This window comes from Eleutherodactylus coqui, chromosome 2, assembly GCF_035609145.1.
Source record: "Eleutherodactylus coqui strain aEleCoq1 chromosome 2, aEleCoq1.hap1, whole genome shotgun sequence".
NCBI lineage: Eukaryota > Metazoa > Chordata > Amphibia > Anura > Eleutherodactylidae > Eleutherodactylus > Eleutherodactylus coqui.
Window position 1 is genome coordinate 137,558,858 of NC_089838.1, and position 27,999 is coordinate 137,586,856.

Sequence of the window (27,999 nt, forward strand, 5' to 3'; positions counted from 1 at the left end):
TCTTGTTTCATTTATCTCAGTTTTCAAATACCTTGTCAAAAATCCTGCAATATTATATCATGTAGATGATAAAAATGATGTTTTTTGTGATAACTCTTTTGAATTGTCATACAATTTCACAATGAATTTAAGAATAGGACAATCACAATCTGCTGGACAAATTGCACTGTAGGAAACACAAGCCACATATAAACCATTTTACATTTAGGAGTTTGAATGTTTTGTGCAACCAATACCCTTATGCCGTGTTTAGAGGGAACGATTACCATTCAGAAAATCGTTCACATGAGCTAAACTGAACGATGATCTTTAAGTTTAAACGCAGCCAACAACTGAAAGACTAATGAGAATTGCGCGCTTCTCGTTCGTTATTCAGTTTCAGCCACCATAAAAATGGCTGAACGGTTTGTGCACTTATCATGCAGTTTAAACACTGATCGTTCAGCGTTTCACACAGGAATGTGAAATACTGAACAACGACACCTGCCCAAGCGCGGACGAGCTGGTTATGATGTCACCAGCTTGTTGGCTTAGGCAAACAAAAATCATGAGATTCTCGGCCCGTGTAAAAGGGGCATTATTTAGGCCACTATGAATTAAAATAACTGAACAAAGCTATTGCATTTAGGTTGTTGCTGGAGATGCGCTAAATGTATTTTTTATCACACAATATCCATGTAGTTATGTTTGAGTGGATTGGCAAAACTGTACTGTGAAAAGTCCACTAGGAGTATATAAACCCGTTCTACAGGTGGGATTTGTTAAAATGGGAGTTTCTTGAGGTTATGATAGGCCATTATTCAGATGTTAATTCTGTGACTAAAATCATAATAAGACATAATAATTTACAAACAAGCCATGTACAGATGTATTTTTCTTTAGCTTAAGGGCTCATGTCCATGGGCAAAATGACATTTAAAATCCGCAGCGGATCTCCCGCGCGCGGATCCGCACCCCATAGGGATGCATTGACCACCCGCGGGTACATAAATACCCGCGGATCGTCAATAAAAGTGATTTAAAAAAAAATGGAGCATGAAAAAATCTGGACCATGCTCCATTTTCATGCGGGTCTCCCGCGGGGACGGCTCCCGCGGGCTTCTATTGAAGCCTATGGAAGCCGTCCGGATCCGCGGGAGACCTAAAATAGGAATTTAAAGTATTTACCTATCCGGCGCGGGCGGGGAATGTCAGCTGTTCCTCACGGCCGCATCTTCCTTGCTTCGGCTCGGCGGATGTGCCCGGCGCATGCGCGCGGCACGTCGACGACGTGCCGGCGACGTGCCGCCGGCGTCAGGAATTCATCCGCCGGCCGAAAATGAAGATCCGGCCGTGAGGAACAGCTGACATTCCCCGCCCGCGCCGGATAGGTAAATGCTTTTAAATTGCTATTTTCGGCGCTCATGTCCGCGGGGCAGGAGGGACCCGCTGCAGATTCTCCATGGAGAATCTGCAGCGGATCTGATTTTCCCCGTGGACATGAGGCCTAACTCTTGGGCCCAATCTCCATAGGCGGATTTGGTTTGCGAAATCCATGTAGAGCACCCGTACAGAAGATCAGCAATTTAAGCTGCCCTTAGAGAAGCATTGGCGTCCGCAGCTGAATTAAAGCATGCAGATTTGTTTTGCGGATCTTTTGATACGGAAAACAAATCGCAGCATGCTGCATTTAACTGTGGTTCCAGCACGGATAGCTTGCATTGAAGTCAATGGAAGCTGTCCGATCTGCAGCCCGCCCTCAGCGTCAATTCCATGGGGAGAGCAGGAGATTTAAAAAGAAAAAATCTGTACTACGCATGTCTGATGGCGAACCATGCGGACCATCCACAGTGCAGATGTCCCGGAAGAATAGAGATCAGTGTACCTGCCGTTTGCAGACACGGATACACAGGGCCACGGGCACGGTCAGACTCCGCTGTGGGCTTCTGCATGTGGAATCCAACCCGCCTGTGGACATGAGGACTTAAGGTGACATAATATCATGGTATGATGTGCTGTCAGGATGGTTTATTTACACTTTTGAATTCGTTCACAATGGGTTTTGTTGTGTTAAGACAAGAGAACAATAGCTTTTTAAAGGGTTAAGATAAGATAACTAGAGATGAGCGAGCACCAAAATGCTCGGGTGCTCGTTACTCGAGACGAACTGTTCGCGATGCTCGAGGGTTCGTTTCGAATAACGAACCCCATTGAAGTCAATGGGTGACCCGAGCATTTTTGTATTTCGCCAATGCTCGCTAAGGTTTTCATGTGTGAAAATCTGGGCAATTCAAGAAAGTGATGGGAACGACACAGCAACGGATAGGGCAGGCGAGGGGCTACATGTTGGGCTGCATCTCAAGTTCACAGGTCCCACTATTAAGCCACAATAGCGGCAAGAGTGGGTGCACCCCCCTCCCAACAACTTTTACTTCTGAAAAGCCCTCATTAGCATGGCATACCTTAGCTAAGCACCACACTACCTCCAACAAAGCACAATCACTGCCTGCATGACACTCCGCTGCCACTTCTCCTGGGTTACATGCTGCCAAATCCCCCCCCCCACGACCCAGTGTCCACAGCGCACACCAAACTGTCCCTGCCCAGCCTTCAGCTGCCCTCATGCCACGCCACCCTCATGTCTATTTATAAGTGCGTCTGCCAAAGGAAAAGCAGGCACACACTGCAGAGGGTTGGCACGGCTAGGCAGCGACCCTCTTTAAAAGGGGCGGGGCGATAGCCCACAATGCTGTACAGAAGCAATGAGAAATGCAATCCTGTGCCACCTCCATCAGGAGCTGCACACGTGGGCATAGCAATGGGGAACCTATGTGCCACACACTATTCATTCTGTCAAGGTGTCTGCATGCCCCAGTCAGACTGCGGTTTTTTATAAATAGTCACAGGCAGGTACAACTCCGCAATGGGAATTCCGTGTGCACCCACAGCATGGGTGGCTCCCTGGAACCCACCGGCGGTACATAAAAATATCCCATTGCATTGCCCATCACAGCTGAGGTAGTAATGTCGTGCTTAATGCCGGTGGGCTGCGGCCCACACTGCATGCCCCAGTCAGACTGGGGTTCTTTAGAATTGGACACAGATGCATTTACAACTCCCTGTGGACCCACAGCATGGGTGGGTGCCAGGAAGCCACCGGCAGTACATAAATATATCCCATTGCATTGCCCAACACAGCTGAGGTAGTAATGTCGTGCTTAATGCAGGTGGGCTTCGGCCCACACTGCATGCCCCAGTCAGACTGGGGTTCTTTAGAAGTGGACAGATGTAGGTTAAACTCCGTGTGCACCTACAGCATGGGTGGCTCCCTGGAACCCACCGGCGATACACAAAAATATCCCATTGCATTGCCCATCACAGCTGAGGTAGTAATGTCGTGCTTAATGCAGGTGGGCTTCGGCCCACACTGCATGCCCCAGTCAGACTGGGGTTCTTTAGAAGTGGACAGATGTAGGTTAAACTCCGTGTGCACCTACAGCATGGGTGGCTCCCTGGAACCCACCGGCGGTACATAAAAATATCCCATTGCATTGCCCAACACAGCTGAGGTAGTAATGTCGTGCTTAATGCAGGTGGGCTTCGGCCCACACTGCATGCCCCAGTCAGACTGGGGTTCTTTAGAAGTGGACACAGATGCATTTACAACTCCCTGTGGACCCACAGGATGGGTGGGTGCCAGGAAGCCACCGGCGGTACATAAATATTTCCCATTGCATTGCCCAACACAGCTGAGGTAGTAATGTCGTGCTTAATGCAGGTGGGCTTCGGCCCACACTGCATGCCCCAGTCAGACTGGGGTTCTTTAGAAGTGGACAGATGTAGGTTAAACTCCGTGTGCACCTACAGCATGGGTGGCTCCCTGGAACCCACCGGTGGTACATAAATATATCCCGTTGCAGTGCCCTACTCAGCAGAGCTAACGTCAGATACAATACAGGTGGGCTTTGGCCCACACTGCATGCCCCAGTCAGACTGGTAATATGTACCTTAACAGTAACCTCGTTGGTGGTAATGTGGTGGTGACTGCGGACCTAGTAGCGCGGTTTTATGTAGTTGGTTTTCGGAATGTGGCCATGATTAAGTGGGCCGTGGCGGGGGGATGGTGGCGGTGCTCTCTTGTAGTGTCGTTAAAGGTGAAATTCTTGGACTGCCACCAGACGGACCAATGCAAAGGTATTTGCCAAGAATGTTTTCATTGTTGGAGGAGGAGGGGGATGTTTTGGAGGCACTATGTGTCCTCTCCACGTGTCCGTGGTTATATGCACCTTAACAGTAACAGCGTTGGTGGGAAATGGCCTCGCCGCCATCATGTCTTTGTGAAGCCTCTGTTTCCACACCCCAGTGACATACCATTAGCTGCGGTATAGGCACAGCCCAGAATTATTCACATTTCAGCGGTAGTATTAGGGACAGGCCCCACTAACATATCACTAGCAGCAGTATAGGGGGAGCGCATTCTTAGTTCCATTTCAGTAATAGTAGCACTCAAGACAAGCCCCAGTAACAATTCCCATTGCAGCAGTTTAGGGAGATAACAGTCTCTTTCACATTTCAGTAGCTGCAGTATAGACAATGCCCCAGTTACATTTATGTAGCAAAAGTGTAGGCCAACCCCACACACCTTTCTGTACCATGAGTGCAGGCGAAGAACATAGAAATTACAATGATTACACTGTAGGTGAGGGCCCAAAAAAATTGGTGTAGCAACAGTACTAATGTACCTCAGAAAAAATTGGCCATGCCCAACCAAGATGGCAGGTGAAACCCATTAATCGCTTTGGTTAATGTGGCTTAAGTGGTAACTAGGCCTGGAGGCAGCCCAGTTTAACGAAAAATTGGTTCAAGTTAAAGTTTCATCGCTTGTAAGAGCATTGAAACGTTTAAAAATTGTTTGGAAAAATTATATGAGTGAGCCTTGTGGCCCAAAGAAAAATTGCCCGTTCGGCGTGATTACGTGAGGTTTCAGGAGGAGGAGCAGGAGGAGGAGGAATATTATACACAGATTGCTGAAGCAGAAATGTCACCGTTTTGGATGGTGATACAGAACGATGCTTCCATCCGCGGGTGCAGCCTACGTATTGCTTAAGTATCGCTGCTGTCCGCTGGTGGAGAAGAGAAGTCTGGGGAAATCCAGGCTTTGTTCATCTTGATGAGTATAAGCCTGTCGGCACTGTCGGTTGACAGGCGTGTACGCTTATCTGTGATGATTCCCCCAGCCGCACTAAACACCCTCTCTGACAAGACGCTAGCCGCAGGACAAGCAAGCACCTCCAGGGCATACAGCGCGAGTTCAGGCCACGTGTCCAGCTTCGACACCCAGTAGTTGTAGGGGGCAGAGGCGTCACGGAGGACGGTCGTGCGATCGGCTATGTACTCCCTCACCATCCTTTTACAGTGCTCCCGCCGACTCAGCCTTGACTGGGGAGCGGTGACACAGTTTTGGTGGGGAGCCATAAAGCTGTCCAGGGCCTTAAAGAGTGTTGCACTGCCTGTGCTGAACATGCTGCTCGATCTCCGCACCTCCCCTGCTACCTGGCCCTCGGAACTGCGCCTTCTGCCACTAGCGCTGTCGGAGGGGAATTTTACCATCAGCTTGTCCGCCAGGGTCCTGTGGTATAGCAACACTCTCGAACCCCTTTCCTCTTCGGGAATGAGAGTGGAAAGGTTCTCCTTATACCGTGGGTCGAGCAGTGTGTACACCCAGTAATCCGTAGTGGCCAGAATGCGTGCAACACGAGGGTCACGAGAAAGGCATCCTAACATGAAGTCAGCCATGTGTGCCAGGGTACCTGTACGCAACACATGGCTGTCTTCACTAGGAAGATCACTTTCAGGATCCTCCTCCTCCTCCGCCTCCTCCTCCTCCTCAGGCCATACACGCTGAAAGGATGACAGGCAAGCAGCATGGGTACCGTTAGCAGTGGGCCAAGCTGTCTCTTCCCCCTCCTCCTCATCCTCCTCATGCTCCTCCTCCTCCTCAACGCGCTGAGATATAGACAGGAGGGTGCTCTGACTATCCAGTGACATACTGTCTTCCCCCGCCTCCGTTTCCGAGCGCAAAGCATTGGCCTTTATGCTTTGCAGGGAACTTCTCAAGAGGCATAGCAGAGGAATGGTGACGCTAATGATTGCAGCATCGCCGCTCACCACCTGGGCAGACTCCTCAAAGTTTCCAAGGACCTGGCAGATGTCTGCCAACCAGGCCCACTCTTCTGAAAATAATTGAGGAGGCTGACTCCCACTGCGCCGCCCATGTTGGAGTTGGTATTCCACTATAGCTCTACGCTGCTCATAGAGCCTGGCCAACATGTGGGGCGTAGAGTTCCACCGTGTGGGCACGTCACACAGCAGTCGGTGCACTGGCAGATTAAACCGATGTTGCAGTGTCCGCAGGGTGGCAGCGTCCGTGTGGGACTTGCGGAAATGTGCGCAGAGCCGGCGCACCTTTACGAGCAGGTCTGACAAGCGTGGGTAGCTTTTCAGAAAGCGCTGAACCACCAAATTAAAGACGTGGGCCAGGCATGGCACGTGCGTGAGGCTGCCGAGCTGCAGAGCCGCCACCAGGTTACGGCCGTTGTCACACACGACCATGCCCGGTTGGAGGCTCAGCGGCGCAAGCCAACGGTCGGTCTGCTCTGTTAGACCCCGCAGCAGTTCGTGGGCCGTGTGCCTCTTATCTCCTAAGCTGAGTAGTTTCAGCACGGCCTGCTGACGCTTGCCCACCGCTGTGCTACCACGCCACGCGACACCGACTGCTGGCGACGTCCTGCTGCTGCTGACACATCTAGATTGCGAGACAGAGGTTGAGGAGAAGGAGGAGGAGGGTGCTTTAGTGGAGGAAGCATACACCGCCGAACATACCACCACTGAGCTGGGGCCCGCAATTCTGGGGGTGGGTAGGACGTGAGCGGTCCCAGGCTCTGACTCTGTCCCAGCCTCCACTAAATTCACCCAATGTGCCGTCAGGGAGATGTAGTGGCCCTGCCCACCTGTGCTTGTCCACGTGTCCGTTGTTAAGTGGACCTTGCCACTAACCGCATTGGTGAGGGCGCGTACAATGTTGTGGGAGACGTGGTCGTGCAGGGCTGGGATGGCACATCGGGAAAAGTAGTGGCGACTGAGAACTGAGTAGCGCGGGGCCGCCGCCGCCATCATACTTTTGAAGGACTCCGTTCCACAACCCTATACGGCAGCATCTCAAGGCTGATAAATTTCGCTATGTGGACGGTTAACGCTTGAGCATGCGGGTGCGTGGCGGCGTACTTGCGCTTCTGCTCAAAGACTTGCGCTAGCGACGGCTGGACGGTGCGGTGCGAGACATTGCTGGATGGGGCCGAGGACACCGGAGGTGAGGGTGTGGGTGCAGGCCAGGAGACGGTAGTGCCTGTGTCCTCAGAGGGGGGTTGGATCTCAGTGGCAGGTTGGGGCACAGGGGGAGAGGCAGCGGTGCAAACTGGAGGCGGTGAACGGCCTTCGTCCCACCTTGTGGGGTGCTTGGCCATCATATGTCTGCGCATGCTGGTGGTGGTGAGGCTGTTGGTGGTGGCTCCCCGGCTGATCTTGGCGCGATAAAGGTTGCACACCAATGTTCGTCAGTCATTAGGCGTCTCTGTGAAAAACTGCCAGACCTTAGAGCACCTCGGCCTCTGCAGGGTGGCATGGCGCGAGGGTGCGCTTTGGGAAACAGTGGGTGGATTATTCGGTCTGGCCCTGCCTCTACCCTTGGACACCGCACTGCCTCTTGCAACCTGCCCTGCTGCTGCCCTTGCCTCCCCCTCTGAAGACCTGTCCTGAGTAGGCGTTGCACACCAGGTGGGGTCAGTCACCTCATCGTCCTGCTGCTCTTCCTCCGAATCCTCTGTGCGCTCCTCCCTCGCACTTACTGCCCTTACTACTACCTCACTGCAAGACAACTGTGTCTCATCGTCATCGTCCTCCTCACCCACTGAAAGGTCTTGAGACAGTTGCCGGAAGTCCCCAGCCTCATCCCCCGGACCCCGGGAACTTTCCAATGGTTGGGCATCAGTGACGATAAACTCCTCTGGTGGGAGAGGAACCACTGCTGCCCAATCTGAGCAGGGGCCCGAGAACAGTTCCTGGGAGTCTGCCCGCTCCTCAGAATGTGTCATTGTAATGGAGTGAGGAGGCTGGGAGGAAGGAGGAGCAGCAGCCAGAGGATTCTGAGTTGCAGCAGTGGACGGCGCAGAACTGTGGGTGGACGATAGATTGCTGGATGCACTTTCTGCCATCCACGACAGGACCTGCTCACACTGCTCATTTTCTAATAAAGGTCTCCCTCGTGGACCCATTAATTGTGCGATGAATGTGGGGACGCCAGAAACGTGCCTCTCTCCTAATCCCGCAGCAGTCGGCTGCGAAACACCTGGATCAGGAGCTCGGCCTGTGCCCACACCCTGACTTGGGCCTCCGCGTCCTCGGCCGCGTCCACGTCCTCTAGGCCTACCCCTACCCCTCAGCATGCTGTATTACCAGTAATGCAGAAACAGAACGCTGTAATTAAATGTGCCGCTTATTGGCCTGTGGTTGGAGGCTGACTTCGCTTACGGAAAGCCAGGAAATAATTTTGCGCAAGCCTGCTGTAACACTTAGCTGGCTGCGTATGAATTAGGAGGACTACTACACCCAGCAGAGACCCAGAACACTGAGGACACTCACAGGCAGCCCAAATAGATTTTTTTCCCCAAATGTTTTTGCAAAGGCCCACTGCCTATATTCAATCAATATGTCTTCTGTCCCTGCCTAACCACCACTTCTGGCCCTGGAGTATTACTGCAGGGCGCAATGCTCTGCACGGCCGATATACAAAAATAAAAATGTGCAACACTGCAAAAAGCAGCCTCCACAGTACTGCACACGGTTAGATGTGGCCCTAAGAAGCACCGTTGGGGTTCTTGAAGCCTAAAATACTCCTAACACTCTCCCTATAGCAGCTCCACCAAGACAGCACTTTCCCTGAACTATGTCAGAACAAATCTGTGGCGAGCCGCGGGAGGGGCCGATTTTTATACTCGGGTGACACCTGATCTCGCCAGCCACTCACTGCAGGGGGGTGGTATAGGGCTTGAACGTCGCAGGGGGAAGCTGTAATGCCTTCCCTGTCTTTCTATTGGCCAGAAAAGCGCGCTAACATCTCAGAGATGAAAGTGAAAGTAACCCGAACATCGCGTGGTACTCGTCACGAGTAACGAGCATCTCGAACACGCTAATACTCGAACGAGCATCAAGCTCGGACGAGTACGTTCGCTCATCTCTAATAGTAATCTGAAACACTGAACAAGAAATTCATGATTCCCAACGATGATTTGTCTAAACAGGCTGCACGAGTGAGAATGAGCTGATGGTGAAGTCATCATCTCGTTTGGTCGGGCAAACGAGAATAGTGAGTTTCTAATTAGGTGTCACAGTCTCTCCTCTTTATGGTCCTTTTACCTGGGACGAGTTGTCGGGCAAACGATGACAGCTCGACCCAGTGATGCCCTCTCCTGTGTTGTTACATAAAAGCGAGTAGGCAGGCAGGCGGAATGCAAGCGCAGCGAGCCAAGGAGTGTTCTCCCGCCACCCGCGCCCATTCACAGTAAGCAGACAGTCAAAAGTGAACGACTGCTGTTTACAATGAACGGCTCGTTGTTCAGTTTTCTGCATGCCAAAACTGAATGACTGAATGATTCTAGTTCAGTCACTGCATGCATTTACATAGGACGATTATTATTCAAATTCCCACGGGAGCGCAGGATTCTGAACAAATCTTCCCGTGTAACATGGCCCTTAGTTTAAGAATTGCACTATGTGGACTAAGTGCCTAATGCATAATGTAATTGGTCCTATTTTCAATGCAATGTTTGTGCGCCCATTCAGACGGCACGGGCCCCACGCATATACACGGAGGCAGCAATGCCGTTGCCTCCCCTTCCCTCCCCCTCGCCCGCTTACCTTTTCTCTCATTCCCTCCAGCTGTTTTCAATGGGAGTGGGCAGGATGGGGGCGGAGCTAAGCACCCACCACCTTCCCGCAGCTAGCAATGAAAAGAGGCAGAGCGAGGCCCCCTCCCATTGCAAACAGCCGGAGGGGAGCAGAGAGAAGGAGAGAAGAGGGAGGGAGTTTAGCAGTCACCTCCCTTCTCTGCCCGCTGTCATTGGCTCCCTTAGGAGCCCATGCAGTGGCCGACGTATTCCGGCCTGAAAGATAATTCCAGGACTATCTTTCCAGGCCGGCATGAAAGCGCCCGGTGCTATATTGATCCAGTATTGAGGGTCAAGTTTGTGTCCCTTTTTGATGAATTCCATTAACCCCTTCCCGCTCCAGGACGCACATTTAAGTCCTGGAGCGTCTGAGTATGTATGAAGAGAAGTCGCGGGGCGACCTCTCTTCATATAGCGTGGGCAACAGCTGTTTATTACAGCTGACACCCGCGGGCAATAGCTGCAATCGGCCGTACAGCCGATCGCGGCTATTAACCCTTTAAATGCCGCTGTCAATTCTGACAGTGGCATTTAAATCCCCCCCACGCCCGTACGGCCCCACCGTGGTGAAATTGGGGGAGGCATATATTTATTTTCAGCCCCACTTCAGCACTATTCAGCAAATCCAGCAACCTGATTGGTTCTGATTCACAATTCCAGCAACCTGCTTGGTTTTTTGGCCGTCTATGTGTCATGGCAGCCAGGGGCCTTCTGAAAGGTCCCAGGGCTGCCTTGAGAGACTGCCTGTCAAGCCATCCCCGTGGGGTGGCTTGATAAGCTGCCTGTCAGAATGCAGTATGACGTAATGCTAAAGCAGTACGTCATACTGCAGTAGTGATCAATGCATCGCATGTTGTAGTCCCCCAAGGGGACATAAAAGAAAGGTGAAAAAAAAAGATCAATAAAGTTTTATTAATTGTTTAAAAAAAAGTAATAAAAGTTGAAATCGCCCCCTTTTGCCATATCTATAATAAAAAAAAATCAAAATCACAAAAGAAAAATACATATTTGGTATCGCCGCGTCCGTAAAAGTCCAAACTATCAAAGTAGTGCATTATTTACCCCACACGGTGAACGTCGTCCGGAAAAAAAAATAAAGAACTCCAAAAATGCGCTTTTTCAGCTACCCTGTCTCCTAGAAAAAACGCAATAAAAAGCGATCAAAAAGTTGTATGTATTCTGAATTGGTACTAACGAAAACTACAGGACATCTCGCAAAAAATGAGCCCTTGCACAACTACGTCAAAGGAAAAATAAAAAAGTTATCACGCGCAGAAGATGGCGACAGAAAATAATTTGAAAAAATTAAATGCCTTTGAAAAAAAAGAGTAGTACACTAAATAAAAAACCATACAAGTTTATTAGCGTAGCAATCGTACTGACCCATAGAATAAAGTTATCATGTTGTTTTTGTTGCAGTTTGTGCGCCGTAGAAACAAGACAGAGTGAAAGATGGTGGAATGTCGTTTTTTTTTTCATTTTACTCCACTTAGAATTTTTTAAAAGTTTTTTAGTACATTATATGGTATATTAAATAGCACCATTGAATACAACTAATCCCACAAAAAACAAGCCCTCATACAGCGGCGCCAATGGATAAACGAAGGAGTTACGATTTTTTTAAGGGGGGAGGAAAAAACAAAAATGGAAAGAAAAAAAGCGGCCGTGTCATGAAGGGGTTAAGGTATTGTCCATTCTAGATTTATACACAGGATCCCATAGCAGCAGTGAATTTTACAACCCTGACAAGAACTTTCTAAACATTTTTGTGGCTCAAATACAAATTAGGACGAACTAACCTGTAGATTTCTATCTATGCACCAGTTAGTCTCAAAATCATCATCATCTTCACCAAATGGGTTAATGAGTTGTTCAGCCACCTGTATGGAATAGCAAATAAGATGTTTTTTTTTTTACCTAAAGTTACATTTCTCAGTATAAACTCTACATATTACGCACCAAGTCACATTTTCCCAGATCCATGCACTGCAATTTTATTTGTGGTAAGAAAGCTTTACCTTTAACCATCCTGCATAGAAAAAGAACTGCAGGAGGGTAAACACGGGAATGTAGAGATCCAGATCATGCCCTGCATACGCTTGTTTAGGGTCTAAGAACTGTCGTCCAATTATGCAAGCAACAAAGAATGTATACACAGCTAGTGTTACTACCTGGAAAAGAAACACATCAGTTCATGGTAAATCTTTGCAAATTCTCATAATTTATCTGTCAATATTAGAGATGAGTGAGCATTCCTTTAGCGAGTATCTCCCCGCTCGAGACGGAAGGTTCAAGTGCCGGCGTGGGGGAGCGGTGAGTAGCGGCAGTCAGCACCGTTCCGCCCCGCTCTCCCCCGCAGCTCCCTGCCCGCTGCCGACACCCGAACCTTCAGTCTCGAGCGGGGAGATACTCGCTAAAGGCAATGCTCGCTCAAGCAATTGCCTTTAGCGAGTATACTCGCTCATCTCTAGTCATTATTAAAAACATATATGTACCTGTGTATACACCAGAGGAATTCCAACCCAGTCATAACCAAAGAGGAGGCCACACCAAGACCTGTAGCGGTTCATCTCCTGAGACGAAAAGTATATTAAGAATCTCCAAGTGAGTGAATACACATTTATACAAATGCATCTAGATGTTCTGAGCAAAAAGAGAGATCACGAGTCTGAAACAAAATACTAAAAGGGGTTCTACGGGTGTAAATTATTGATGGCCTATCCTTAGATTAAGCCATCAGTAGTAGGCCAGCGAGGGTCTGCTACCTGGAATTGCCATGATGTTCACCAGGCCGGTGTGCTTGTGCACTGAGCCGATTTCTGCATTAATTGGTATTACATGCAAAGTTCCCATTCACTTCAATGAGATCTTGTCCTGTAATAGTAAGCCTGGCCACTGCAGTGGGAATGGTGCTGTTTGCTTCCTACAGAAAACAGCTCAATACATGTGCACTCTTGTCTGGCAAAAACTGATCAGTGGGGGTCCTGGGTAGCAGACCCCGGTATTAGTGTATCTTGACCCCACCAGGAAGCTAGGGGTTCGACAGGAGGAACGCCCCTGTCACACCCCAAGCTCCTGATAGGGTCAAGGCAGCAAAGCACTAGTAAGGTTATATTATTAGCTGTAAATACTGGCATATTACAACTGTAACATGCCAGTGTCATGGAATATAAAGTGTTACGTTTCAGAATGCAATAAGTGTATGTTTCTTACCTTGTAGTCGACTATTGACCCTTAAATAGAAGACTAAAACCTATGCTTTGTAGTGCCGAGAACTAGGATTTTAAGATAAGAAGTCAACAGACAAATTAAATAAGGCTAAGCTATGTTAACAGAGAAGACACACAACTATTGCAGAAATATTGTCTAATGCAACAGCAATGTCCTGACTTAGGTAATTTCTATGTCTGAGACGGGCCTTAAGAGCTTTGAGACTATTTGGTAGATGTCAATAAGTCTTGTGATCAATAAGTATTTTCACCTTTGTAACAGTAAGCTACGTAACACTAATCTTTGTACCAAGCAACATTTGGATACGCCCTCGTCTTTCTGTATAAGAATTGGCAATTTTTTTAATAAAGTAGAATTCATTGAGTTCTCATGGAGAAGTGTCTTGACATAACATGGAGTGATTTCATGCTATTGATAGATAATGCTAGCAAAATCTCCTCATCACGGGCTTCCCTATCTACCAATTTGGCACCTGGCAACGAGGTCATCAGATCGGTACCGGTGTGGTCCGATAACACCAGCATGAACATGTAATAATGTAAGCCAAAGAATAAAAATTACCGTCTCCCTAAGGTCCCGCGCTAACAGCTGCCGCCCTCACTGCGTGTGCTCCACCGGGTGGACACAGAGCTCTGTGTCTTCCGCTCTCATGCTCACAGCTGCCGCCATCAGTGGTTGTGCTCCGCAGCCAGGACTGTCAGGTCCCTGCACGCTGCTCCACCGCTGACTGATGCTGCGCTCACGGCTTCCGGTCCGGCCGCGGGACTCTCATATCCCTGCCGCCCGCTCCCCCTGGTGACAGTTGCTGCCATCAGTGCATGTGCTCCGGCATCGGAAAAGCCACATCAGCTGGGGGAAGTCTGCCGCCGTCTGCTCCGCGGCTTCAGAAGAGCCGCATCAGCTGGGGAAAGTCTGCCGTCGTCTACTCCTGCACTCTGCGTCCGGCGCATACCACTTTCTCTGCACCAAGCCCTGTCACCGGCAGTCCTGGAAAAGCGGTTCGAAGAAGGTTTTTCCTCACTGCTACAACAGTGAGCCGCTGTGTGCCTTGTGCCTCCAGCCTGCTGTGCAGCCAATCAGCATCAGGGGGTGGCACCCCCTGTGAATCTTGACTCCACCAGAACTTCCTGGTGGCGTCAAGATACACTAATACGGCAGACCCCTGCTGATCTACTATTGATGCCCTATTCTGAGGAGAAAAGCTATGCAATCAATTTACAAGTGGACAACCCCATTAATTTTTGTCTTAAGGCGGCTTTTACAGTAGCATTTTTTAGCTGTTCAGCGCAACGGTTGAGACGCCGCAATAAACACTGTAGAACACCACCATTGAATTCAATGGGGCTTCATAGACAAGCATTTGAGCCTTCTATCGCTGCGATTTTCTATATCTGCTCTATTTTAGTACGGTTCAACAATTTTTAATGCACCTCATCACCCATTGCATTGAAGGGGTGTGTTAAAAAACACAGTCAAACACGTTTGAAAATTATGTTCGAAAACGCTGTCAAACACCATGTTTAAAGATATGGGGGTTTTACAGATGCCTATGTGAGAGCAGCCCAAAAGAGCATTCTGACAGTTGTATATCTGGTTCATGCAGCAGTAGAAAATTTTAAAGAAACAAACAATACAAATATCTGCATTCTAGAAATCATTAGATTAGTAGGGCTTCCAGCTAGAATAAAGTTTGATATGAATTTTGTATTTGAGTGAAAAATATTATTAAAAGACATATGAAAAGTAAATAAAAATAATAGAAATAGTAAAGTATAATATATAATATGCATCCTTGTAAAAGCTGGTGCTATAGTGCTGATTGTTATTTAAACGGCAATGAACACAAATGCAAGACAGCACAAAATACAGTAAATTACATGGAACACTTGTGGCTTCCAGTCCTTATATGTAAACATATGTCCTTATTGCGCCAATCTCTTATTATGGAATCTAAACCGCAAAATATAATTTCTCTTTAAATTCAGGGTGTCTGATGTATTATATGGAGTGAATTCACAAATTTTTTTGAAATTGTAATATCGTGCAATAGTGTTTCAACCATTAAGACCGTTAATATTTCTGAGGTGCCCCACGGCGACCCAGACACGAGGCCCGAGCTGAGGAGCGGGCAGGGGTAGAGATGCCACTTGTCACGATGGCTCTACTAGACTCCTCCCCAGAGGGAAGCATGAAACCTCGGCGAAGGCACCGCTAGGCCTCTTCCAGGCAATGCCAGATGGCGGTTACCTGAGTAAGTGCAGTGGACTAGATAAGTTGTCACGCGTGACGCCACCATTCCTTCACACCGTTGATTATCCGGCGGTAGAATAAAGAGAGTCTACACACAACAGCAGCTGCAGCTGCAGAGTGCCAGAGTAGAGCCACCGCCATCTTCCTAGGTGAGTCCCCTGCACAGCAGAGCCAGCAGCACACATACCAGAACCACAGGGACATTCCTTGCAAACAGCACACGCTGCATCATAAAAAGGAGACCCGGCTCCCCCATCATCTGCAGGCCCTGTCTGGACACCAGTCACCACACAGCAGGCTCTGAACACCAACTATTATTGGCACTGTTCTAGTTCTCGTCCAATTAAAGGAGTCAAGGTTTAACTCCATTACAAAACACGGTGTCAGATATATATGGCAGGCTGTCTCTGCTGCCACCTAGTAGCCGGTAATGATACATCAAGAACAAGCTAAACCTACAAGAACGTACTTCTTCCTAATAAAAGTTGACACTTCACTGAAGCAATTGTCAAATATTATAAATATAAAACTCACTTATTGCTCATAATGTATTAAACAAGAGACTCTAGTTTCTACAAAGATAATGGCATTTTAAGGCAAAGTAGCCACATGCAACAACGTGAAGTGGTCCACACTCGGGAAAGACCCTAAACCCCACCATACCTGCGAATCTGGCTAAAACACCATTGAACTTAAATCGCTACTGACACAATAACCATGAGCCGCATACATCCAAAGCAGGAAAACACAACAACCAACCAAAAACCCAAAGCAGCAGGCGAACTGTATGCCCTTGGATGAATCATCCAACTCTTCGATGGAAGGTCAACAGTCACCCTACAATGCCAAATTAGAAAACTCCAGCCACGATGTTTTAGGAGGCGCAACCCCTACTCTCCCAGAAAACCTTCTGGCCCAAATTCAAATACTACTGCGGAAGGAACTTTCAAAAATTTCCTCCGAAATCACAACTAAACTATCCAACGAATTTCGGGACCTTAGCCAGAGCAAAGAACAAAAAGCTCTAGAAGACAGAATGGACAACGTCACCATAGTCCTAGACTCCCACGAAAAAGAAATAGAGCAACTCCACAACAAATTAGAAGATGTGGAAAACAGGGCACGTAGGGACAATCTACACATTCGAGGAGTCCCGGAATCTAACGAAGATCTCCAATCGACAGTGACGGCGCTGTTCCAGGAACTTTGCCCTGATATCCAATTGAAAGACTGCAACTTGATAGAGTTCGTAGAGCTTTACGAAAACAAATCCCAAACAGTTCCCCTAGAGACATTGTGCTAAAACTTCACTTCCACAGCACGAAAAAGCAACTGATGCGAGCAGCGCGTGCCTCCCACAAGCTGGCATTTCAGGGCTTTGAATACCAGTTGTTCCCTGACCTGGTACCTTCGACATTATCTAAAAGGAGAGCCCTCAAGCCACAGTTAAAGATCCTGCAACAGGAAAAAATCCAATAAGATGGGGCTTCTCATTTAAGCTATTGTTCTCATACCAAGACAAGATGCACACTACATTATCCTCGGAGGGTGCTCGCCGCTGCTATACAGAGCTACAACAGAAGCAACCTCCACCTCAACCAGGTTCTGCTGCGTCATCACCTACCTCCTCCCCATCTCCTAAACCAAGATCTGGATCCAAAGAAAAAAAAACAGCAACTTCCAAGAGTATCCCACAACCTGAACATCGCAACATCTCAGAAGGTCTCCGAGATAACATGACCTGAGACCTCTTGCTGGCTTTCCTGCCACAGCTGTTGCGAACATTCCACCTTATTACTTTTTGCAAGATAACACTCATATTGAAATAGAAGTATTTCTGGCGACCACTGTTCAGTGTAATAACATGATGTTTGTTTGGGCGTTTGTTTTTTTTTTGGGGGGGGGGAAGGGTGTTGTGCATTATTTTTTCTTTTATTCTTTTCTTCTCTCTTAGCCAGTTAAAGTTGAAAAACAATTGATATTTTGATGTCAAAGCCAGATTAACTCTTGCCTTGATTCCACTCCCCTTCCCTCACGCCCCTCCCCCCCATAGGGTCTTCCCCTAACATTAGCCATCAGCAATATAAACCACTCCAAGTCTGTGCTGAAGTGGCTTCCTATCTCCAAACCCTTCAGTAGTAATGAATCCTGTATTAGCTAAGACTACTGAGTCAATTCCACCCCTAGACTCTAAAGTTAATATTTTCTGTTGGCTGCCTCCTGTTCACCCCTGTTTCTTTCCCTTTTCCCTTCTCCCCTTTCCCCCGCCACTCTTCTCATGGGGTGGAGGTCCTGAGACAGCTGCCGTGAATAATACACCTCATACCCCCCCATGGATGTAAAAATTCTATCACACAACGTACAGGGCTTCAATTCACCACAGAAAATGTCCAAAGCTTTCAGATTTTATAAAAGTAGACATGCAGATATTGTATGCCTGCAAGAGAACCATTTCTCAACTGATTCAGAACCACGCTACCTATCTCCCCAATACCCTACATTCTACTCAGCAAAAGCCCTTACCAAAACAAAAGTAGTTACCATTTGTTTCAGCAAATCAGTCCCTTTCACCCACACCTCCACCATTGCAGACCTAGAGGGTCGCTATCTAATATTAACAGGTACAATCCAGGACGTGCCAGTGACTATTGTTTCCTACTACACTCCAAATTCCAGGTAAATACAATATTTCACGAAGCTCTTTAAACTAGTGGAAACCAACAAAACGGGCACAGTTATTCTCTGTGGTGATTCGCATTGCATTCTTACCCCGAACCTAGATAGGAACGCTACAACCCCCATTGCCCCTACCCCATTATCCCAACATTCTATTTCACACAACTTTAAATCCCTCCTTTAGCAATATCATCTAGTAGACATGTAGCGGGAACTGAATCCTACCACCAAGGACTTTACACACTTTTCAGCTCTGCACTCCCTATACAGACGAATAGACCACATCCTAACACCCGACACCTTCTTACCGCAAATAGCACAGGCAAAAATTCTCTCGGTCCCATCCTCGGATCATAGCCCAATGTCTGTCACCTGTAACTCTCTAATGTCTAAACCGACAAATGCAACTTGGACTCTAATTGATTCTCTTTTATCAAGTCCCGAGGTTATCTCTTTATTAGTACCACAGCTAGAAGAATATTTCCAGATCAACAGTCAATCTGCTTCTTCTCCCATTTCCCTCTGGAAAGCACATAAAGTAGTGATTTGCGGCCACCTAATTCAAATAGCTGCTCGCTGTAAATGGGAACACATGGCACAACAGCTGAAATTAGAACAGGAAGTTTCACAACTTGAAAAAACACCCGTCTAAAAATCATCTTCAAAAGTTGTCCTTGGCTAGGGCCGAGCTGGACTTGTGTCGTACTGATGCCATTGAAAAGAAATTACGATGGTCCCGCTTCTCCCTAAGCTAGTATACTACTATACTAGAGCTCTCCCGCTTCAGGTGCCAGCCCATGCTGAAAACTCATCAACAGATGTCCATCCAGTTTGTCCGGAGGTTATTCTGTTCCTAGAGTATCGTGGTTCACCCTGTATAGACACAGATGGAAAGGAAGGTTGGGCGTTCCTTATTATTCAAAATACTACCAGGCAGCCCAGGTGGCCCAGCTGGCTCTTTTACACTCTGACTCTAATACCCCTCTCTGGGTATCCCTGGAGGCAACTGAAACTCACCCCTTCACTATCGACTCCATATTGTGGATACCGCCTAAGTACAGACCTCCAATCACCAATCCCATAACGCGCCACTCTCTTTGCGTTTGGGACTCTATAAAGTGCTCTGGGAATTTGATATCCCCTCACCTGCCTCTTATGCCACTCCTGCGGAACCCTATGTTCCCACCAGGTTTGGAAACCCTACAATCATTTAAAAATTGTACAAGAACAGGCCTCACTAAAGTGTACCACTTACTTTCCATAAACGGAATCATGCCATTCCCTACCCTACAAGAAAGACTTAGGCCTCATGTCCACAGGGACAGATCCGCAGCGGATCACCCGCATGCGCGATCCGCACCCCATAGGGATGAATTGGACACCCGCAGGTAATTAAATACCTGCGGATGTCATTTTCCCCTGAGGTGCGGATTGCGTTTGCGGGAAAACACCCGCTGCATGCTCCATTTTAGTGGGGGTCTCCCACGGGGACAACTACCGCAGGCTTGTATTGAAGCCTATGGAGACGTCCGGATCCGCAGCACACCCGCAGCTGAATTCCTGCTCATCGGCGCGGGAGAACAGGAGTCCAAAAAAAAAAAAAAGAGTGCACTACGCATGCGCACGGCACGCTGCCGGCATGCCGAGCACATCCGTCAAGCCGAGAAAAGAAGATCTGGCCGGGACGGAGGGCAGATTCGCAGCGTCCGGACAGGTAAGTAATTCTTATTTTTAGGCCTCATGTCCGCGGGAAAGGAGGGACCGCTGCGGGATTCTGCATGAAGAATCCGTGGTGGGCCTGATTTTCCCCGTGGACAGGAGGCCTAAATCTACCGCCTTTAGAAGTGTATAGATATCTACAACTTAAACATTTCACATCCCCTCTCCTTAAGAATACATGCTCTCCAATGACTTTAACTACCTTCGAAAAATACTGCTGTAAATACCCACACTCAAGAGGTCTCATTTCACAAATTTACTCCGGATTGGTGCACTCCTCCTACCGTACACAGTTATCTTACGTCACGCGCTGGGAAAGGGATCTAGGTGAAACTCTTTCTGAAGAGGACTGGACCCAAATATGGGAGTCGTGCCAAAAATATATTAATGTTAGAAACTTCAGTAAAGGTCTTACTCCGCTGGTACTTAACCCCTGACCGAATAGCCCATACAGTACCTGGATACCCTCCCCATTGATCCGGGGATGCTTGGCGCCAGGAGACATGCTCCACATTTGGTGGTTCTGGATCTGAGTGTACTCCCTAATAAACTCAGTTACGGGCCATAATCTACGCAAAAACCCTTGGGAAGCTCTATTGAACAAATGCATTAAAAATATCCCACCCGATTCTAGGAAATTAATTTCCTTCTTCTTCTTGGCCATGAAACAAGTTATCGCTCTCTCGTGGCGAAAGGCTTCCTTGGATTTTACCGAGGTCAAACGAAAGATGAATTGGTACCTATTAAATGAAAAACTGACTTCTATTCTAGCAGATAAACATGGGAAATTCCTGAAAATATGGACCCCATGGCTAGAATACAATTTCCCCCAACAAGACAACAGAATCATGATCTCCCTGTGACAACAACAGTAACAAACACATTCCTAACAACTCGACTTTACAGTCCGAGGCTGCTTTTGGTGACATACACCACATGGGAAACACCCCCTGTTACGGCACTCTGACCCCCTGAGCGCCAGGTGGGGTGCCCTGAACTTCCCGCACCCCACTGTCCCTGCCTACTTGCCTTGGCCCTGGCTAACCCCAGGCGGACAACTGGACGACGGTCCCTATCCTGGCTAGGGACCTGGCGACTACAAGGAGGAATCTAACTAGCGGGGGACAGAGTGCCGACAGAAAAGGCAGATGGGATGACCAAACAGGAAATACTGAGCAAGGCAAAAGCTAGGAAAGGAAACTGACAAGCAAGCCAGGGAACTGACTGAGCAGAACTGCAGACAGGACTGACTAGTGGCTGACAGAACCAATAACTGGCAATGAGCTCAGATCACTGCCAGTCTTTTAACTACAAGGCTCCGCCCAGGGGCGGAGAGTGGGAGGAGGCAACTCCATCCACTGCTGTATAAGAAGGATGGAGGCGTGCGGGCGGCACCCTACGGGTGGACACGCCTACGCTGCTGCCCCCCAGCCGCCCCAAGCCACCGGGAGGGCCCTGACACCAGAGCTCCAGGACGCCGGCGCCGACGCAGGAGTGACGCGCGCCCCCGCGCCGCCCTGCATGGTAGCACCCCCTTGTCTCAAGGACCCCTCCTTCCCCTTCCTTCCGCTTACCCAAACCCTCCTTTCTTTCGCTTTATACAGTTAGGCCCTGGCCAGGCCGCTAGTTTTCAAGTTGCCTTATATAAACAGTCCAACTGCAAGATTGTTCCGGGATTCAAAGCAGAAGATTTTTCTAGAACATACTTTTTTTGCTATGTTTTTATTTCTCTCTTTCTTCCTTTAATCTGCATAATTATAAGCAACATATGTTTGGTACTAATATGTCTGAAGTATATACCAGAAGATTTATTTTGTATTGTCATTTTACAAATCTTTAATAAAAATGATAGTTTAAAAACAAAAAAGAGAGAGTCTACACACACGAATTGAACTTGAAAACTCATCACTGGGACCAGAAATAGGTGTTTCGGGCCACTACATTTCCTGCAGATATTGCATGTAGAAAAAATATCAAATAAATAGAAAATGCCAGCTCTCCTGAATTTTGTCCCAAATCCAACTACAGAACACGGATGGATCCTTGTCAAGACCTCCAAACTTAAAAGTATGTTCCAACACTCTAATATGAAATTTGGGTACAGCGTTCCCTATGTATAATCACAAGAAGCACAATAAATTGCATATACTACTGTGTGTGTGTGTTGCCATTGATACATTTTTAAATGTTGAAACAGCGGGAATGAGCAGAATCTTCAAAAGTTTTACAAGACAAAACAGAAGTTTTACAAGACAAGACAAAACTAAAGAACGGGATCTACATTGCTGCAAGACATATAAAAAAATATTAATTTTAGTTACTGCTCTCCAAATGTGTTTGTTATGTCATTTGATATATGCTGCTATTATTTTTTCTAGTACATGTTTTTTGATGGACCAATGATTATCATGAGATGTGCTATTTTATTTTTTAAGGTGGTGGTTTGTGGTGTTAGGTCAGCCATGACTAAGAACACATAAGTGTGTTTGAAACATGTTGGCATTTTCATTATGACCATGAAGATGTCTTGATGTTTTTAAAGGGATTTTTTTAATACAGTGGATATTTTACAGTACAACTTTCTGAGCTGGATTTTGCTTATTTTCAACTTTGGAGATGTAGAAAGAAATGCCAGACTCCGTCATTTGAGTAGATTTAGGGCTCATTCACATGTGAGTATGTGGACCGATTTCCCTGTGTTTGTTTGTGCGTGTTGTATGCATTTTCTTTTTTATGCAGTGCTTTTTTTTTTTTAAATATATTCCTGTGCTATCTATTTTTCATGAATGCAGAACAACCTTAAGAAGGCCCAATTTATGTCATCTTCTTGTTTCCAATGTTTTCTAGCAGCACGCATATAACCACACATGCATGTAACATCCAAGTACTCTGTTTTTTACGCTCCCATAGACCTTCATGGGTGAGTTTGGTTTATGAATACAGACCAAAATAAGATATACTGCAAATTTTTTTTACATGTAACATCAGTCTGCATAAAAAACATACGTCTGAATACATCAATTTACTTAAATGAGTCTGTGTTCTGTCTGTATACGGTCAGTAAAAAATACAGACAGCACATGGACAGAAAATACGCCCGAGTGAACGGACCTTTACTATTGAAAATCTGCCAGTTTTCTGGTGTCATTAGTCTAAAGATTTGACAGATTTATCATAGCGCAGTGCCACTGTGATGAATCTGTATTTAAAGACTGTCTAGGTTAAGCTTGTTTTGTATGATATTAGACAATATTAGTAAATCTGCCCAAATGTCTCTTGTTTGCCCGATATGCTGCTGTGTCTACTCAGTGTCTTCTGGCTGTTCGGACAGTCAGCTGGTATGCTTACTTCCAGAATCTCACAGCTGTTCATTCGATCATCTCTTGGCGCATGTGTTCTGGCGCTATTCCAGTAGGGCTGGAACTACTTGTGTCAGATTAGTCAGCTTAACGCTGTGCTCTCTCAGTGTCTCCAGGCCATTCCAGAATGGTGCAAGCTCTCTTTCACTCTCTTTCCTAGTTGGTGATGCAGTCACAGTACTGGATTCAGATGGTAAAGATGTTATGAGTGGACCAAGGAAGCAACAAGATCACTATATGTATTATAATGGCAATTCCGATGGTAGAATTGTTGTGAATTCACTCCATATAATTCACCAGAAATCTTGAACTTTAATAATCATATTTTATGGTTTGGAAATTATACTAAGTGATTGGCACAATGACGGCATACATGTGGTATCCACTTACAGGGCCCTGTAATGAACTGGTTTAAGTAACTAAAGGGCCACTCCAGTCAAAACACATTTTTTCATCTCTATCCCCCTCATTTGATTGCCTGTCACACTCTGGAGGTTTCCTCTGTATACTGCAGTGAATTTCAAGCAGTGCAGCAGCCCCCTGTCTGATGCTTATCAGATACCATATTGATGTTGCCTTTACTTTCACATTAATCCTATAATGCATCAGTACAGCATTATATGATCAGCTACAACCAGTACCATCACTGCAACACTGCCGTTACCATCTGTATACAACATTCACCTAATAAGCTACTGACCATGAATATACAATTAGGAGGATGAGCTGTGATCGCCTCTACTATAACCATGTGACAGGAGCTGTGTAATAATCATCATTAACTGTGATAGGAGTGTCTGCATCCATCTTCAGGCAATTTCTGTTGTACACGCCGTGAAATAGCATCACACAGGCTAAGAAACTGGCTATGAACTGAACATATAAATCCAAGTAGATCTGAGCTGATCAGAACTGAGATCACATGCCCATCCGAGGAGAAAGAGGCCAGGAGTTTCAGATAGAAAGCAATAACTAAGCAAGGTAACATGAGTTCACTTATTTATACTGGCGGACTAGCTACATAATGAATAAAAAAAAAATCACCACCATGGCCCTTTAAATATTACAGTCACCTGAACTGTGATATATGCTGACTTGCATAGTGCTTGTCATTTGACTAGCGAAAAGTGCTATGGCACCAGTTTTTTCAAGGAGGTATGTTATATTTTATTGCTCCTATTGGCAGTAGAAATGAAGAGGTCAGCACTAGGACAACCCCCTACTGTGCAAGCAATTACCAGCTGCCAATTTCCCAACATGCACAGGGGCAAAGGCAATTATTGCTAAAAAAACAAATCGCTCAAATGAGTGAAAATGAATAATAATGGTTCAGTGTAAATGCAGCCAACAATCAAACGATGAACATTAAATTGTTCACTTTAGTTCATTTTATGCAGGCATAAAAATCATCAATGGCTCTATCGCTAATCATTCAGTTGAAACACCGATCGTTCAGTCTTTCCCATTCAGGCATACAGTGAATGTGAATGACTGAATGATTTCTTGTTTGAATGAGCCAACGAAGTATCTGCTGTATGAGCAAGATGCACGGGCGAACTCTGACACTGTTTGTTCTAACGATAAATCGTTTGGTGTAAGCGGACCCTAACAAAAGAGATCACATGTCTTGATAACAATGTTGCTGTTTATTAGAGATATCTATCCATAATAAAGTGCGACATATCAGCAAAATGAGTTGTCTTGAAAACGGCAAGTCATTTTACTAAAATGCTGCTCTTTATTAGGAGTAGATATTGTTGAATAAACAGCAACATAGTTATCAAGACATTTCCTGTGATACTGTGATCTCTTTTGTTGCCCTTCAGGCCCAATGTCCCTGGGCTGTCACTGTGGAAGTGCCGCGAATCCATAGGAAAGCAGGAAATAAAATTAAAAATTGCACTGCGCATGCGTCCGGCACGTCGCTAGCGTGTCCGGACGCATCCACCGTGCTGAAGAAAGAAGATCCAGCCGGGAGAGAGAAGACCCGCTCCGCATCTAGAGAGATAAGAAACTATTTTTCTGTCCATATCCGCTGGCACGGCTGGAATCCGCTGCGGGACTCAGCAATGGAATCCGTGCGTGCAAGTGGACATTGGGCCTTATTGTTTCTATTATATTGGTTTATTTTTGTGTTTTTCTTTTTCTTATATTTTCTATGATTATAGAGTGCAGGTATTTGTATTGTTTGTTTCAGATTCTGAGGGTATAAAAATTCCAAGGCGCATGTCATCACAACCATACCTGTAGATTCAGTGTGCTCCCGCTTTACCAGCGGAATATTTTTTTGCCAAAAAGAGGAATGGATCCCATTAGAAGACAGTAGCTAGAACGTTCTGTACTTACATTTAACATTATTTGTAGATCAACACTTTCACGAATTCTCCCTTCAGTCCTGGCCTTTGAAGCTAAATTTCCAAACCAAACAACAGGCACCCAATATTTCAGATGCGGAGAGTTAAGGTTTTCAAAGTATTTTCTTTCATCTGATGTCATAAATCCTGTTGAGAAAATAAAAGAACAATTCTATAAAATACTGATGTACTTATACTACTGATCAATGTTTGTTTATTTATTTTACTATTAAGGGGATAGGTTCCATTAGGACATCAAGGTGATGAGGAAAGTTATCAAGGCAGAAGTGACAGCACATGGCAGACAGCTGCTGGAGCGTCCAATGTGATTGTCCTGATGACCCACATCAAACTCAACCTTAAACCCCATTTACACAAGACGATTATCGCTCGAAATTCACTCAAACAGTGTCTTGTAAGGCAATAATTGTTGCGTGTAAATGCTACCATTGTTAGCTTTTCAGCCGAACAATGATTTTATGTGGAGTTTAAAATCCATCCTTATGTCGGGCAGCTGATAGCAGGGACCGCATGCTGTGATTTTCCACGGGAGCACTGATAACATTGTTTTCAGTAGCAGTCCCCTGACAGAACAAAGGGGCTTTATGTAGATAACAGACCACCTGCTGTTTTCTGCATACAGGGAAGGGAGCCTCATTGACATGGAAATGAAGCTAATAAGCTACTACTGGGCATTAGTACCCATTGGCAGCTTATGCAAAATGATCGCTCAAACTGTCATTCTCCCTATCTTTTGAACAAATTTTGAGTGATCGTCTTTGCGTGTAAACAGGGTTTTAAAAACAATCGGGTTTTTTTGCATTCATTGTGGTTCTCTAAATCAGCTTTCTTTATTAGTAATACAATACCTTAGGTTAGGTATTGCAATTACTTTTGTACAATTTTAGGCAATTTCCATGTGATTAGTGACTAGGCTATGCATGACCAATCCATTTTTTGCATTTTTTATGTTTGTCAATGGAATTATAGAATCATAGAGTGTGAAGGGACCTCCAGGGTCATAGGCTCCAATGGTATTAGTGTATCTTGACGCCACCAGGAAGTACTAGTGGAGCCAAGATTGACAGGCGGGTGACGCCCCCTGTAGCTGATTGGATGGAGAGCAGGCTGTGCTGTAGGTCCTGGAAGGCCACTAAAATTAGCCGAAAAGCACATATTGCAGCCACCCCAGCAGCAGCAGGTCCAAGGGTCTTCCTTGCTTGGAAGGCAGAACGTGGAACCACACATGTGGAGCCTGCGGCCGAACAGTGCGGGTGCACACACCGGGGACGGGCGACAAGCGGCCCCCGCTGGACTCCCGCTTGTTTTAAATGGCCGCCACTTGCAGGGAGGCCAGAAAGCCCACGCCACACACACGTAGAGCCAGAGGCTGCACAGTCCAGGAGCACATGCCGAGGACGGCCGACAAGCAGTCACGGCTGGACTCCCGAACCTTTTACATGCGCACAGCTGCAGTCAGGCCACGGACAGTGTCAGTGTGGCAGCCGGCAGGGACAGTGTCATAGCCGGCTGCCGCACAGTCCTGCAGCAGATGCCATGGCTGGCCCAGAAGCAGCTACACCTTCAGTCCCCCACCTGATGTAACTTTGTAATGGGCGCCGCTTCTGGGAGGCCAGAGGGCCACCAGCACACACACTCCCTGCCACCGCCCGCAGCGTCCACGACCAGTGCACCGATTACACTGCTGCACCCAAGGGACCGAATGGCAGCAGAATGGTAACAGAGAGCCATTCCTGCAGGTTGCAGGACCTTTAGCTATTGCACCAATTGGGAGATAGGGGTGTGAGAGGGGCATTTCCCCTGTCAAACCCCTAGCTTCCTGTGGCGTTAAGATACAGTAATACCGGGTCCTATTCCCTGCACAATGCAGGAATCACTACATCATCCATTATCTTGAAAATTAGAGACAATTTAACAGAACTAATGCTATGTTTGGAATCAGCATCTCAAAATGACCCTAAAAAGATGCTAAGAAAAGTGATAATAAAAGTAGTGCTAACCAGTGTAACTGAATAACAAAATAAAAATCTACGCTTTATCTTAGGTAACCTAAACTACAGGTCAATAACTACTTTGGTGGCTGTATCGGCACTGGATATTTCCATACCTGCTTCTACAACATGGTCCATGGTTGGGAATCTTTTGTAAACTGCAGTGCTAACAGAGCGGAAGATAAGCAAAGATGTAAGATTCACATAACGCATAAGTGTCCTGCGAAGTAATCGTCCATACTCATCTCTTCCATGCACATTGCTAGAGATGAGTAACATAAGTCGGTCAGGCCACGGAAGATTTACAAACTGATTCCACCATCGATTCACTACAAGAGTGACGTAAAAACCTGCATGGAAAAAATTCTCATTTAAAACAGCTTCGGTGTGTGGTTTATGCAGTGCATGTAACTGAAAG

The 27,999-nt window shown here is 46.7% G+C and overlaps 1 protein-coding gene across 1 annotated transcript; it reads right to left on the bottom strand.

Moving 5' to 3' along the window:
• Positions 1-27,999, bottom strand: LOC136610663 (bestrophin-3-like). The gene is made up of 6 exons (XM_066589874.1): positions 27,698-27,999; positions 25,562-25,716; positions 12,476-12,553; positions 11,999-12,151; positions 11,780-11,860; positions 1-44 (listed from the first exon to the last, which is right to left on the bottom strand). The coding sequence occupies exons 1-6, from the start codon at positions 27,858-27,860 to the stop codon at positions 36-38; spliced, it is 639 nt and encodes a 212-aa protein (XP_066445971.1). The 5' UTR covers positions 27,861-27,999; the 3' UTR covers positions 1-35.

Bases quoted from the DNA above. Each gene is read 5' to 3' on its own strand.
- LOC136610663 (XM_066589874.1), bottom strand. From the start codon at position 27,860: ATGTTACTCATCTCTAGCAATGTGCATGGAAGAGATGAGTATGGACGA. The intron at 12,554-25,561 runs GTAAGTACAGAA...TTTTCGTCTCAG, and splicing joins ATCTACAAATAATGTTAAAT to GAGATGAACCGCTACAGGTC. The intron at 12,152-12,475 runs GTACATATATGT...TTTCTTTTCCAG, and splicing joins TTCCTCTGGTGTATACACAG to GTAGTAACACTAGCTGTGTA.